Consider the following 16,019-nt stretch of genomic DNA (forward strand, 5'->3'; position numbering starts at 1 on the left):
AATTTTTCACAGAACGTACTTAAAGATTAGTTTTGGTTGGCATCATTAAAATCTTAATTTTTTTCAAAAACTGCCTTTGTGTACCTTGCCCTCCAAGCCCCTCAATTACGCTTTGGTTTATTGACCTGAGAATACTGACTATTATAATCTGCAGAATACTGATAGAAATTGATATAAAATATTCACGAAGATAAAAAAAAAGACAAGCATTTTGCTCATTCCGTCGTCCCATCTCTATTGTGGTGTTTCAAAATTTCCACTCCTATTTGATTTTTTCGAAGAGATTCAAGCCAACTTTGCAGCTTAAAATGTATACAGAATATTCTGCTAATAGAGAGGAAAAATCACATAAGTTTTACGTTCTTCGTTGACTAGTTTTCTGAGGAAAAAATAAAGTTTGATTGGAAGTCTGCAACGTCGCAAATAAAAAAATAAAGTTTGATAGGAAGTCTGCAACGTCGCCAATTGAGGAAAATTGTCTATCATTTTGGACATCGATTTGTGAAAACTGAAGGCATTTTGACTTGCTTCGCTCTGCTTGTACTCGTCTGTGGCGCTGCACACAGTGACGCGTTGACGACGGCCGGACGGCGCCTTGATACAACTTTTCAACCTCGACGGATGTCCGTATTGCATTAAAACAATTGAAGGCGTTTTGATTCCCCGTGCAAAAGGTTCCTAAGTCGCTGGAAGAATTCGTTGGTGACAGCGCCTTGATTTAAATTAAGGCTTGACGGTTGTCGCATATCGCACATGATCAAAATGCGAAACCACGTATCTTCATTGCGGTGTTTCAAAATTTCCACTTAGACTTTATTTTATTGAAGAGAAACAAGCCGAAATAATGGCCTGAAATTCATGATGAAATTTTTTGCTGACAGCTGATAAAAAGGAAAAATTACGGACGTTTTAGACTTTTTTCGTCTAGAGTGTTTTAACCTGAAATGCCTCAATGGAAGCTAACGCTCCCTCAAATCTTTGGGATAACGTTGAGCAGTTACATCATGGCTTCATAGCGCTGTCGCCAACGCGTTCGTCCATCGGTCCAATTCCACCTAGTACGCAGAAAATCAAAACGCCTTCAATTTTTTTAATGCAATACGCACATCCGTCGAGGTTGAACAGCTGTATCAAGGCGCCGCGCCGTCCGCGTCCCAGTGTTCAGCGCTACAGTCGAGTACAAATTGAGCAAAGAGTCAATTTCACGAAACCTTCAGTTTTTACAAATCGATGGCCAAAGTGAGAGACTATGTGCTTCAGTTGGCGACTTTGCAGACATCTCATCAAACTTTACTTTTTTTTCGGAAAACTAGTCGAAGAAAAACGTAAAACTTATACGTGATTTTTCCTCTGTATAAGCAGAGCACTCTGTATCAATATCAAGCCTGTGAAGTTAGCCTGCTGTCTTTGAACTTATGAACAAAGAGCCTCCCAACGCTCCTTTTTCGGTATTCGATTCGACCATCGAACCAAGGTTTAAGTGGAAGCTTATAATAACAGAAAACTCAGGAAAAAATTTAAAGATGAGTATAGGAACCATTTTCGAGTTACGAGGGGGGAGGGGGGTGGCAAAGGGGTCAAACTTCGGCCTTATTTTTCGCTATTTTCTTGTTGAATTGATGTGTCTACGGGGTTGTTATCGTTGTTTACACATGTTATACACACCAGTTCCTACGTATATTTACACGCAAAATCTAGTTTTAATGTTGACGAGTCGATGTATCGATCGATTTTATCGATTTTTTAAGATTCTTTACGGAAAATCGACGATTTTTTGAGATTGAAATTGTTCATTTCTTATTTATGGATGACTAAATGCACCTAAAATGACTGTAGTACACCGACAATAGTCCAACACCTGCGTATTTTTTCTTGTAGAATCGATTTTTAACGTCAACGAGTCGATATATCAATCGCTTATATCGAATTTTTGCGATTTTTTAGGAAAATCAATGATATATTGGTATTGAAATTGGTTATTCTCCATCCAAGAATGACCAAATTTTGGGTTCGAACACATTTCCGGTCGGGTCGATTTCCAGTTGAGTCAAGTTTTCGATTGGGGCACATTTCCGGTCGAGTAGAAATTAAGATTTTCGATTTCCGGTCAAGTGAAATTTCGGGTGGACAACGAATCCCGTTGATTGTGGTTCCCGGTCGGTCGGATTTCCGATCGAATCAAATTTTCAGTCGAGTCAAATTTTCGACAAGGACACGTTCAGTTTCCAGTTGGGTTAATTTCCGGTCACGTCAAATACGGATGGATTACGGTTCCAGTGAATTGAAATTTTGGGATGGGTCAGATTTCAGGTTGGATCGAATTTCCAGTTGGGTCAAGTTTTCGATTGGTGCACGTTTCCGATCGAGCAGAGTTTACGGTCACTGATAAAAAAAAAAACCTCTTGGTTCAAAAGAGTGCAGTTTCTTGTCGTCGGATTTAAGAGTCTGGACTCTTGTTTCAATGCAAAATCCGTTTGAATCAATACAAAATCCGCTTGAAACAAGAGTTCAAGACTCTTAAATCCGGCGACAAAGAAGTGCACTCTTAAGTCAATGCAATGCGGCATTGGTCCAAGAGGTTTTTTTTACCAGTGCATGTCGATTTCCGGTTAAGTAAAATTCGGCCGGGCGATTGGTCGATTGATTTGAGTTTCCGGTGGGTAAGATCACCGGTTGAGTAAAGTTTTGGTTAGCAGGGTTAGATCAGGTTTGAGTAGGATTTGTGGTAAATTTGAGTTTCCAGTTAATTTAAAGATTCAGTCAAGTGAATCAAGTGTCCCGTTTAATTCAACGATCCCAATTTTTTAATTGACGATTTGCGTTGTCGAGGGAGATCATCGATTTTTTAATCCAAGAATTCCGAGGGATGCACCAGAAACAAAAACGAAACAAACGTGCTGATTAGAAGAGAGAAAAGTACACGTAAACTTAAAGATGGAAATAAATATCTCTGAAATATTTATCAGTGTATAAGTCGCAGGTAGTCAGCAATCGCCGACAATTTGCAAGCTCCGTACTTGTCCATTTGTCAAATTGTAATTACGATAACATCGATATAGTAAATATTTCTTTACGCCTTCAAATCCAGCGATACTCTCCGCTTTGCCAAGGAGTTGGTTTAGTTGCTTAAACGAACCTAACACAGATTATTGATAACATTTCACGAACTCGCGAGTGTATCCAAAAAGAAGGGACTAACGTATGTTTGAATTCAAAGCATAATAATCCCTACTTCCAATCTCGTTTTTTCACTTTGAAACGATTTAATTTGTTGATTAAACACGAATAGATTGCAATTTTCCGGCGATTGCTCATTGCCTGCAACATATATACTTACCTGCAATTTTCCGGCGATTGCTCATTGCCTGCAACATATATACCTGAGAAGTTTTGTGAAGAAATACATGAGAAAAAAAATTACTGACTGAACAATCACAATCACGGCCTGTGCAAATGTTAATTAAACAATACTAAAGCACTTTATCGATGGTGAAAGTGCAGAAGTGCTAATCTCGGAAAACGCGATTTTCCAGGAGAGTAAAACAACTGTCTGGATTCCTCTTTATTGTCGGTAAAAGGGTAATAATTCTTGAGGATAGCAAGAATAAGATGTTTTTTCAAACTCCATCAGCAGTTTCAATAATTTCTTGAACTGTTAGAAAATACGGCAGAAATGCCGAGATTCGCGTTTTTGGCGCTAAGAATCGACACTTCATCAGGAGATACGCATTTTTGCAATTAGTGTTTTAGACTTGTTGGTGGATTTGGATCATTTAAAGACTGAAAAAAGGGTTTTTCACTTAAAATGCCTTATCAGATAAGATTTAGTTGGTCATTGGTGCTCCATCCTTCCATGCTTTACGCTTTCCTAATGGACCAGTGGACAAAGTACCTTTTCTTCATTTTTGATTATTCACAGTTCATCAACGGAAGCTCATTTTATCCGTGCAAAACTTTTTAAATTCATGACCGCTTTTGAGTAAGTTGTGATCTTGCAAACGGCGACTCTTTCAAGTTCGCTTTAGAAAACAATGACCGAACCAAGGGACTTAAAATACACAATCTGATCCAGCCGACTGCGCTCTCTTCTTTGAAAACAGACGGAGAGCCCAAAAACAATCTTATTATTTCTTCGAAATAATATTCTACGGTATTTTTCGAATATGCGGCTCGATTGAAACCGAAAATTATAAACTTTTAGATCACCATCCTTGTACAAGGCCACTCACCATGGATACAGAAGAGCGCCTTCAAATCAACCCGTATACTTAATACAAAATTCTGATACGACTATTCGTGCGTCAAGGCAGTCATTATGCATACCCGGCCATTTGAAGGCGAATCATTGCCTTCAGGCAACAGGGTACAAATCAAAGCAAAGTCATCCAAAAGGCCCAACACTCCGGGGGCAAGCCCCCTGAACACTAAGGAGGCGAAGCCGGGGGCCAGCCCCCTGAACCCTAAGGAGCCAAAGCCGGGGGCCAGCCCCCTGAACACTAAGGAGCCAAAGCCGGGGGCCAGCCCCCTGAACACTATGGAGCCAAAGCCGGGGGCCAGCCCCCTGAACACTAAGGAGCCAAAGCCGGGGGCCAGCCCCCTAAACACTAAGGAGCCAAAACCGGGGGCCAGCCCCCTGAACCCTAAAGAGCAAAAACCGGGGGCTAGCCCCCTGAACACTAAAGAGCCAAAGCCGGGGGCCAGCCCCCTGAACACTAAGGAGCCAAAGCCGGGGGCCAGCCCCCTGAACACTAAGGAGGCGAAGCCGGGGGCCAGCCCCCTGAACCCTAAGGAGCCAAAGCCGGGGGCCAGCCCCCTGAACACTAAGGAGCCAAAGCCGGGGGCCAGCCCCCTGGACCCTAGGGAGCCAAAGCCGGGGGCCAGCCCCCTGAACACTAAGGAGCAAAAGCCGGGGGCTAGCCCCCTGAACACTAAGGAGACAAAGCCGCGGGCCAGCCCCCTGAACCCTAAGGAGCAAAAACCGGGGGCCAGCCCCCTGAACACTAAGGAGCCAAAGCCGGGGGCCGCCCCCCTGGGAACTAAGCAGCTAAAGCCGGGGGCTCCCCCCCTGGCCCCTAAGGAGGCCAAGCTGGTGGCCGCCAAAAGTACTGCTCGATTGAGGACTCCAAAAGTCTGATTATTTTTGGTCAACATCGTTGTACAAGGCCACAAAGGTACGATACAGAAGAGCGCCTTCAACCCACTATGTAATCTTAATGCGAAATTCTGATACCACTATTCGTGCGTCACGACAGTCATTTTGCATATCCGGCCAATTGAAGGCAAATCAATGACCTAGGCAATTTTATACGAATTTCAGCAATGTGATGAAGCCAGGAGTCCAGAGTCAGCTCCAAATCGGGCTCCTAGGATGGAGGTAGCTCCAATCCGGATCGAAAATTAGGCTCCATGGTCGGAGCTAGCTCCGCGCCGGAGCTCTTGATCGGGCCGCAGGTCGTTCCAGGCTGGTTCAACGATAAATCCTGTTTTATATGTCAATCTAAGACAATAGAGGATAGGAGAGGGGTTTCCTCTTTTAGTGTTGAAAAACATGTGTTTATGAACTTTTCACTCTTTTCATATTGGTTATTTTACTTTTGATGTGTGGTACTCTTGGAGCAACCAAGATACGCTGGGCAATCGCAATCGTGTGCGCTGTTTGTAAACTCGGCAAAGTTGGTAAAGCTCTACTTGAGTCAAATCGCGCACTACAATGGTTTCAGCAAGCTTCTCAATCGAGCAATGTTCATTTCCCACCATGTGTTGTTCAAACTATTAGCAATTTGCTACAGCTGAGCCAAAGCGTCAAGATTGAGGTTGCCAGATTTTTATATTGCAGAGACTGTCATGCTAACGTTTAGCGTGCGATGTGAATCACGTTGAGCATTCAGTTTTCGTGAGCGGATGATTTGAATTCGCGCATCAAGAATCATAAAATATCTTCGTAAGGAATTAATTTCGGTAATTTTTGTTGTGAGCATCGTGTTCTACGTAAAATTTTAGTTACGAAACATGTATCAGAATGCTGAAATTCGTACCTTGTCTGGGGGCCCATTGCGAATATTTGCACAGCCCTAATAGTTTTTTCAGTCACTTGGTATAATTCCAGCTGATCCCACCTCTAAGTTTTTGTTTACAACCCAGTGCATTGAGGCTAAGGCCAAGCTTTCAGTAGTTTTATGAACATATTTTTGTAGGGAGAGGCAGTTTTTAGTTTGGATAGAATTCCCCAGGAACTTATTCATTGATGATACGTAGGTCAGGCTCTATATGTGATCTCATGGTGAAAGTTTTACTAAAAAAAAATTCAAGGATGGAAATTTTAATACAGCTCAGAATTTATTGTGAAAAATATTGAATAAATAACATTTAAAATAAATAATCTTAGAGAACTACGAAATGTACATCCAAAGTACAAAATTATTTAAAAATGTACACCTACAAGACTTTCATTAAAAATAAAAAATGCCTCAAAGAGAGATTAGACTACACTGAACATAATACAAGAATGTAATACTGAGTGTGAAATTTTATGCATCTAAATATGCAAGACGGGAAGAATTATTCATTCAGTTAAAAATATGGATAAAATAGTAGCTCAAGAATTGAGACTATCCTCAAGTGTCTCAACCTCAGCCTTCTTCTGAGGTTGTTTTTTAAAACCTTGAAAACATAGACAAGTTTTCATCTTTCAAAAAAATAACAGTATTAACTACATGTGGAAGGGAATTTATAATTAAAAGCAGTTTCATACTTGGTTTTAAATGTAGTTTAAAAAAAAAATACGAAATGAAAGAACAATTAAATTCGTGAATGACTGAAGAAATCTATAGAAATGATCAATATGTATTATTTATACTATTGCGAGCTGTTAAAGAAATTGATAGACAAAAGAATAGACTAAGAAGACGGAGAGAAAAGAGAGTGATCCTATTGGTGGAAGCAGGTGATTACAATGCACTAAGGAGGTAAGTAATGGACTAACTAATGGCAACACATGAGAGACCCCATAGTTACATTGTACATTACGATGTACATAGTACATTGTTTACTCTCTTAGTCTATAATAACCACCCCTTTAAACAAATAGGATCCTTCTATTTTCCTGTCATCTTTTTTGTCTATAGCTTTATCTATCAATTTCAATAATCAGCCTTCTGATCTCATTGCATAGGTTAAAGGTTCAAAAACGAAAGAGGAATGAGAATCCAATGTGTGTCTTTAACGACCGAGGAGTACTAAAATTAAATAATTTGAATTAAATATTAGGCTAGCCTAGAGGTGTTGTTTGTCTTAAAATTTGTTTAGATACTCAAACAGAAGAAAATTGAGACAATAAAATTAAGAGTATAATAAGAAAATACCTTGCAAGTATACTCAATATACATATGCAAATACGAAGCACTGAGATTAACCTGAATAGAGCTTGAGAACCAAACATGTGTGCTCAGATCAATTGAAAGTGACAATAGGCCATAGTTGAGACTGGAAAACATACATAAATAACAAAAAGTAATTAACTAGTAAACAATAACAATTGAGGACCTATACGTCCGTCAGATTTTGATTTTTTGCTTCAGTTTACACAACTTGCCACTGCATCACGCTCATGTCTTTACCACCGGTTGAAATCAGTCGTGTATCATCATGGAGGAATGCAACATTTGTCACGTGACTGCTATGAGCACTGTAAGTGTGGCACAAAGACTGGAAAAAAAAAATAATTTGAAGATTAAGACACGCACAGCCGTTTGTTACTAGATCAAAATGTTGATGAGAATAAATTAGTTTTGTTTGAAAAAAAAAGGAAAATTGATTGACCATTAGACCAGCAAATAAGTACATCAATTTGATCTTATTGCATCCATGAATGAATGACTTTCTTCGAAACCTGTCCACTCTATTGCAACATTTTAGTTTTCATTCTTATGTTTTAATTTTTCTGAAGACTAACGATCGTATGTTTGAGGTGATTTTAAATGATCTAGGGACAAGATTGGCTACTACATTGCACTGCTACATAGCTTTTGCCTTTACGAGGCAATAGTCATTGATTCATTCTTGAAAATTACTCCTCTGTTAGCTTTTCAAAAAGTCACTCAGAGGATTGAACTCCGAACCAAAATGAGACTCAGTGCGAGCGTGGTTCATGGTTCAGGTATCAAGTTTTAAAGTTTTTCTACTTTCCAGTATTCATTGTAAGATTTCCTGGATTTTCCCTAATTTCTCTGACACTCTGGTGATAAAAAAGAAGGAGAAGAACCATTAGTATCAATACAATACAAAGCTGAAAAAAGTACTTACTTTGGGCTGAGAACAAGGGTAGGCATACAGTTTGACTTTGCCAAAATCGTCAGCTGTGGCAAGAAGGCGTGCACTGTGAGAGCGTTCACATGCGTTGACATCAGTGCCATCTGCGTCATCTGGCCAAATTCCAATGGTCGGAAAAGATAGAACGCATGAATTACTAGCCCAGACAACATCCCTCATCTGTGATGTTTGAGGTATTTGTCTGCATGTTGAGGCATTCCCTGAAATTATTATGAAATGACATGAGTACATTCAGGAAAATACTTGATTACCGAATTCATTTAAAAGAAAAATTAGAGTGAGATATTTGAAATGCAGTCACAAACTTTCATTCACTAGAGTTTTCTCATTTATTGCGATATTATTATATTAAAAAATCGATGTTTGTGATATGGGTAATGATGAAAGTATAATGTATTGACAAAATAACGTAATACATGTACCTTTGACTTTTTAAAATTACAAAAAACATAGACTAACATCACACATGTAAGATATCCTGTAGGAAAATTTATTTAACTTATTGAAAAATTAAACATTTGCGTAACTTTATTAAGCAACAGTATTAACTTGTTTGTGTGAAGCAATTTGCAAAAGAAGGAAAATTGAGGGGAAAAGAAATTGGAGAGAGTTTTGAGCATTTAAAATCAGAGAAAGGTAGATATTTCAATTAATTTAGGATCTGAAAATTTGATACTTTGTCTCATGGTTTTTATTGGATGGGTAAAAGCAACTAGAAAAGAATAAGTAACTTACAGAAAAGTATTTCGTAATCCCCAGAGTTGCTTCGGATATATTGACTATCTCCTGACCAATCAAGGTGAGTGATGAAACTTGAGTGACCCTGCAACAAAAATTCAACATCGTCAACCTTAAAACTAAATCTCAGGTTTCAATGGGCAAGAACTCGCAAAACAAACATTGGTGACAGATAATATAATGCTTACTTTTGCAGTGTCATAGCAATTTTCCATATACACTCATGTTGCCAAAAGAAAAATACAGCCTCGGTATAAAAAGCTGAATCCACTTTAAATGAGAAGACCTTAAAATATTGAAGGTTCGCCCATAAAGGAATTTTGTTTCAAGATTTCTACGTTAAAGGCCTTAGCTTGAGCTTTTAGCCAAATATACAGGGTGTCCGGAAGTTAACGTACTTAACTTTCAGGATCGCTTTTTCGGCTCAAAATAAGACTTTTTTTTCCTATACACATATGCCCGAAAACGCTTCATACGTGAGCTATGCGCTTCCAAAGTTGCCATTTTTTTTCGTTCAAATTAATATAGCTCCTCGTCATTTTTTCATAGGTGGCTGAAACTTTGTTTAGGGGGGTATTTTTTAGCGCTCTATTCATTTTTTGTGTTTTCAAGGACGTACGTCTTCGAAAAATGACGTCACAAGCGTTCCCGAATTTGAAAATTACGATAACTTTTTTGGTAGATGATATTTCGAAAAACGGATTACGGCACGTGAAAGAGCGTAAAAAATCAAGGGGTCAGGGTACTGCACAAAATTTTCCAGAAACGCGTTATTTCGACGCAAAAGAACTTTGAAAAATTTTAAGATTTTCGAAGCTCCTTGCTGTGTAGGCAATTTTTACTACAAGGATTGAAAAATTGCCTACAGAGCAAGGGGCTTCGAAAACCTCGAAGCTATTGAGACGGCTCTTGACCTTTCCCTCACACTTTTTCCAGGCTTGGGACTGGCCCGAGCATCATCCTACGAAAATTGCGGTTAGGCGGCGATATTTTTGGTATCAAATATCCACCGAAAAATCATACTCGGAGGCTTATCGAAAACATGGTTTCAAAGTGTGGAAGTAATTCGGTTTTCACATCCGAAGTACTTCGATTCTCACATACGAAAAACTTCGGTTCTCACATCTGAAATACTTTAGATGTAAGAACTGAAGTTTCAGATGTGTGATCCAAACCTCAGCAGCTGGACCTTACGTGTTCGGATGCTCAATCCGAAAACTTCAGAGATCCATATGACCTAAACTTTGGGTCCCACGCACGAAGTTTTTTTCTCCGTGCAGTATCTCATGCAATCCGTAGTGCGTGCTTTTCTCCATGAAAAGAAATAATTTGACAAAGACGAAATTCGATGAAGATATTCAAATAGATATATCATTGATTGCAACTGCAAGATTATTGATGTGCTGCGAAATCGGTATATCAAAATGTGAGGAGGAAAAAACCATCAGAATTCAATTTTTAATCTGATCGAGAGCTCATAACGCTGCCACGTGCTATGGGAGGTTGTGAGAGACCATAATGCACATTTGTGGAGTGCAAATGAAGAATTTCTACCCACTGAAAAAATTATTTAAAAAATTCGGCTGATGCGACCTCTGAAAGTTGATCAATTGGCCTGAAATTTTGTACGAGGCAGTTCTTTTACTAATGCAGAACACCCCCTCCTCCCCTCACTGGAGGTAACTTATCCGCATTTTTTGGGTTTGTTTTCTGTTCGTTGTTGTTTCTTTTTTTTAATACGAAAAAATCCGCTTCTTAGCTATTCTCGCGCTACTGTGTAATCATTTCGAGCGACAGTACACACATTGGCAAGCATCAACATAAGTAAATGAATTAAATTTAATCTCCGAACCTTTCACTGCACCCAAAGTACTTACAAGATCTGCCATTGAACATGAAATAAGAAATTCGATGAATAAGTGCAGAGCAGATATCACGAATCTCTGCATTGAGAGGAGCGGCGTTGAACAGCCCCGAGCATTCACAAGTAATTATTAAGGCATGACTTGTTAAACTTATGCTAAGAAACTACCACACTTTGAAACCATGATTTCAATAAGGCTCGTCGAAAAACTCGAGAAAAGCAACGACAACGTCTCTCTTGAAAAGATACAACGCATGCGTTGCTGTAAACGGCTCCCATTTTGAACAAAACCTGTGATTGAACTGTTTCATTCAATGTTACTGTTGATATCGTCCATTTGTTATGCAAAAAACAAAACAAAAAAACCCAATAAAAAACCAAAAAAAACCAAAAAAACCTTTTAAACCGCCCCGAGCATTCACGAGTAATTATTAAGCATGACTTGTTAAACTTATGCTACGAAACTACCACACTTTGAAACCATGTTTTCGATAAGCCTCTGAGTATGATTTTTCGGTGGATATTTGATACCAAAAATATCGCCGACTGACCGCAATTTTCGTAGGATGATGCTCGGGCCAGTCCCAAGCCTGGAAAAAGTGTGAGGGAAAGGTCAAGAGCCGTCTCAATAGCTTCGAGGTTTTCGAAGCCCCTTGCTCTGTAGGCAATTTTTCAATCCTTGTAGTAAAAATTGCCTACACAGCAAGGAGCTTCGAAAATCTTAAAATTTTTCAAAGTTCTTTTGCGTCGAAATAACGCGTTTCTGGAAAATTTTGTGCAGTACCCTGACCCCTTGATTTTTTACGCTCTTTCACGTGCCGTGATCCGTTTTTCGAAATATCATCTACCAAAAAAGTTATCGTAATTTTCAAATTCGGGAACGCTTGTGACGTCATTTTTCGAAGTCGTACGTCCTTGAAAACACAAAAAATGAATAGAGCGCTAAAAAATACCCCCCTAAACAAAGTTTCAGCCACTTATGAAAAAATGACGAGGAGCTATAGTAATTTGAACGAAAAAAAATGGCAACTTTGGAAGCGCATAGCTGACGTATGAAGCGTTTTCGGGCATATGTGTATAGGAAAAAAAAGTCTTATTTTGAGCCGAAAAAGCGATCCTGAAAGTTAAGTACGTTATCTTCCGGACACCCTGTATATTGGCTCATTTTTATTTGTGCTCATTTGGTTTGTATATTTAGACCTGTGCTTGCCTTAAAATTAGCAAGAAACCAATTTTTTTCTTCTTTTTAATAGTGTTTACTATTTACCATGTACAAAATACTTAAAATTTTCCTTTAAATGTTATAACTTTTTTTTAAAAAAAGAAGAAGAAAGTTGCAGCATACTGGTGCCTGTCGAATGTTCAAACATGGATTCTACTCTAATTATCTTTAACTAGTCAACACAATCATGACCAAGGGAGCAACCCATTTATCTTATGTATTTCAAACACAATGACATGTTTACGTTGCAAACGATAACTAAAGTAAAAGATAAAATATACGGCAAAACATATAGCACACTGAATCAGCAAACAAAGTTTGAAACTAAATTAATTATTTCATTTGTAAAAACACATTTTCAAAAATTCTCAAAAACTAACCAAGGAGAAATTTTTATTTTTCTTAGAGATGTTGGGGAGATAAGACCGCTTAAAATGCCTCTCAGTCCCAATCTGATAATTATATTAAATTGTGGAAACACTTTCCTGAAAGAATTGTCACCCTTTGGTACAACTACTGCGTATTTTCTAATTTTTTTTTTTTTTTTCATTTTTTGGACCAAGATTTCCATTTAACAAAAATTTGCCGCTGCAAGAGCATTGACCCTGCAAGAGCATAATCTATCTGACAGAACTTTACACCAACGCAAATACACCTTCAATTTTACATGATTCATAAGCGAGAAATCAGGATGATCTGACATTTTTAAAATGTTAAAATGAGGGTTATTGCTTACTTCCAATCCTTAATAGCTAGACCCGAAAAATTCAAACCCGACTAGACTTTATTCATTTACATTAGAGGAAAATGTACATGACATACAGACATATAAACATACATGCATCAATAAATGAGGTAAATATTTTGACCGCTAAAACATCAGTGCCTGAAATATTTAAAACATTGAGGTTGGCTAGTATAAATGATAATACTGGTGATAATTGATGATGTTACATGATGGTTAAATTTCTGGAGTGAACAGAACAATTTTTTCTGAATGAAAGGAAATGAAATTTCTAAAAACCTCAGTCACACTGTGGAAAAACCATTCATTCAAGATGGTTATATCATCAGTATCTGAAGATTTAAAGGCATAGAAGCTTCATGCTACGTCTCAACAGCAGCACTAGATTTTGTAGCGCACGATCTCTATACTAACTATTACTATAAAAAATTCTCGATAAATCTCTTACATGCAGACGAAAGAAAAAAATAACTGAAAATGTGACAACAACTAAAGCCTCCAGAGACAAAAAACTAATTGCAAAAGAGAAGAAAAGTGAAAATTAGAACACAAGGAGAATGACTTAAAACATGACAATATGATTAAAACAGCTTGTGAAGTATGAAAATTGTAATTACCAACAACAACAATAAAGATGGCGAAATTTTCCTTCGTCTCCTTTCAATCTGCGTCAAGCAGCGTAAATGTAAATAAAGGATACATTTTTTAAGAATATAAATTCAAGTTAAAACACTTTTTCAGAGAGAAGGCTGAAGGCAGTTTTCGAGAACAACGTGCAGCCAAAATGCATTTTTCTTCTGATGCTTGATCGGAAAAAACAGTTCAGTTCTTTCGTACTAAATTTATATCTCATGATTTTTATATATATGAATTAAATGTATAATTTGAATTACATAACTTCGGAGGTAAAGCTGACAGCTTTAAAATGAGGCTAACTTCACCCCCTGGGTGGACAAATGGGGTAACAGATCATGTATGAGAGTGGTCGTGTTCTTCAAAATTATCAAAGAAACAAACGAAAATTGCCTATACGTTTTTGCTTACATCATTGCTTTAAGATTTTTTACATGATTTTCTTTGTGCACTTGTTACGTGTTGCATCTGATGATAATAAAACTAAAATGGATGAGATTTTTAAATTTATCAAACAATCGGTCAGTGCCACCCATTTCTTTGATTCATATGTTGAAGGTATGGAGATCCTAGGCTTCTGGGAATTTTTATGATGTTTTTTTTTAAATTTCTTTTTTATTCCCCCTAAATGGCAAAGAAACTCTATTATAAAAATGACAAAAATGGGACTGCAATGATAGTTTTAATGCACTCCAATGATGTAGCTAGCAGCGGGAAACTCACTTGCTCACTGCGTCAACTCGCCTGTCCACTTTTATTTGGTTGGATTTGAATTAGCTTTTTCTCCCCTCAGAAATGATTTTTTAAACTTTTTAACAAGCTTTCTGGTTTTTTCACAAAGTCCTATGTTGGGCCAACCCTACAAAAATTCCTTGCTACTACCATATTAAGGAACACGATTATTTTTTTGGTTCAGTTTGATGTGACTGATCTTATATTTGACCTTCTAAAAAAGCATGAATTAAGAATATTTTGCCTTTGATGAGCATTAACTTTTACTCAATGTAATTCAATTGTTCATTATCTATTAAGACTTGAAGACTAAAATCTGTAAATTTATATTTTCATTTCGGAGAGTCCAACAAAATTTCTGGTCCCTCGAGTCTTTGTGAATGATGTGACCTCTCATAAAAGCAGACTAAAGACTAATGGTTGCAGGGGATACTGTCAGCCAATCAAAAACATTCACAACAGAAATGAATACTGAGGGGGAAAAATTAATTGTATCTAAGGCATTACAATTAAGGTTTACGAGAAATATTGGCAACTTATAGTTTCTCTCTCTTTCTCTTCTTCCTTTTCTTTTCCTCCAGAGAGGCCATTACTTTATTAGCCTCCGAAAAACCTTTAATTCCCCAGTTCAGTAAATAAATGAATCATATCTTTGCACCAATTTGATATTGTACAAGATTACAGTTAAATTGTAAATTTTGAAAGAGATCATTTGAAAAAATAGACTAGATGAGTAAATCTTATGGTAAAGACTGGAATAATTATGAATTGAGTGGAAACTGCATCAAATTTCCTACAGATTCTGATGAAATAGCTAAATCTCATTGAAGTCTTTACACTAAGATGAGTTGTATTGGTTTGGCTTTAGAGCATCCATCATCAAACTGAGACTGAGCGTATGTTTTGTGCAGGATTTCAAATATTCATAATGGTTTTCCAATGAAGAATTTTTTATTTGCGTTGGATCAAAAACTTTTAAATCTAACCAGGAAAAAAATGATTAATTCAAAAGAAATTAATTTCAGTGATGAAAAATCAAGTAATGCGTGCTTCTAAAGTCTTAAGCCAAGAAATGAAAAGGATGATACAAGGAGGCAGATGGAGATCGGAATTCCTGGAGTTCATTTACCATAAAGGATTCAATGAAAATAAGATCATGAGTTGTGAAAGAAAAAAAAGAGGAGTAGAACAATAATAATGGTTACAGAATGATTCACATGAGTGGTTTTACAGTATGCCAAGTGGCAATCAAAGTAAAAAAAATCAAATTGTTTTAAATAGGTATCATAATCAACGTTGATCCATACTTAAATGAAGTGAAATTAACTCTTCATTTGCCTCACCGATGTGCAGGTTGTCATAATATGGACCTTGCCACAGACTATTTGATATGTACATGTGATGAAATAAAGGGAAAAGAAAGGTTCTGATTCATCAACTCATAAGCTTCAAAATTAAAGCTAGGCAGAGAATTTAAAAATAAAGCTGAGCTAAAAAAGAGTAATACTCACTGCGCAACGACCAACACGGCTGTACTTTCGATAGTCTCCACTAACTTGAAAGACGTAGACGAAATTATCTCTAGATCCTAAAGCTAAACATTTGCCATCAGGAGAAAATTTAATGACCTGGAAACAAAAAGTTAAACATCATTCATCAGAAACGCATAACCCATTCAGAAAAATGACATTCATTTATTAAGGGACAAGAATACATCAGAACCAGTATGGTTTTTAGAGAAAGGTTTTACTGATTAG

The 16,019-nt window shown here is 37.5% G+C and overlaps 1 protein-coding gene across 6 annotated transcripts in view; it reads right to left on the bottom strand.

The window, feature by feature from the left end:
* Positions 1-6,313: 6,313 nt before the first annotated feature.
* LOC109035334 (echinoderm microtubule-associated protein-like 2) overlaps positions 6,314-16,019 on the bottom strand; it is a 152,413-nt gene continuing 142,707 nt past the window's right edge. For 5 of the 6 annotated variants that reach the window (XM_072302747.1, XM_072302749.1, XM_072302748.1 and 2 more), the window contains 5 exons: positions 15,774-15,890; positions 13,515-13,562; positions 9,064-9,151; positions 8,302-8,528; positions 6,314-7,704 (listed from right to left, as the gene is read on the bottom strand). In XM_072302747.1, coding sequence (XP_072158848.1) covers positions 7,579-7,704; positions 8,302-8,528; positions 9,064-9,151; positions 13,515-13,562; positions 15,774-15,890 — 606 coding nt within the window. In that variant the 3' untranslated portion in view covers positions 6,314-7,578. The remainder of the gene's footprint in view (positions 7,705-8,301; positions 8,529-9,063; positions 9,152-13,514; positions 13,563-15,773; positions 15,891-16,019) is intronic. The other variant, XM_019048924.2, reaches the window with a different exon arrangement.

This window comes from Bemisia tabaci, chromosome 7 (assembly GCF_918797505.1).
Source record: "Bemisia tabaci chromosome 7, PGI_BMITA_v3".
Classification (NCBI taxonomy): domain Eukaryota; kingdom Metazoa; phylum Arthropoda; class Insecta; order Hemiptera; family Aleyrodidae; genus Bemisia; species Bemisia tabaci.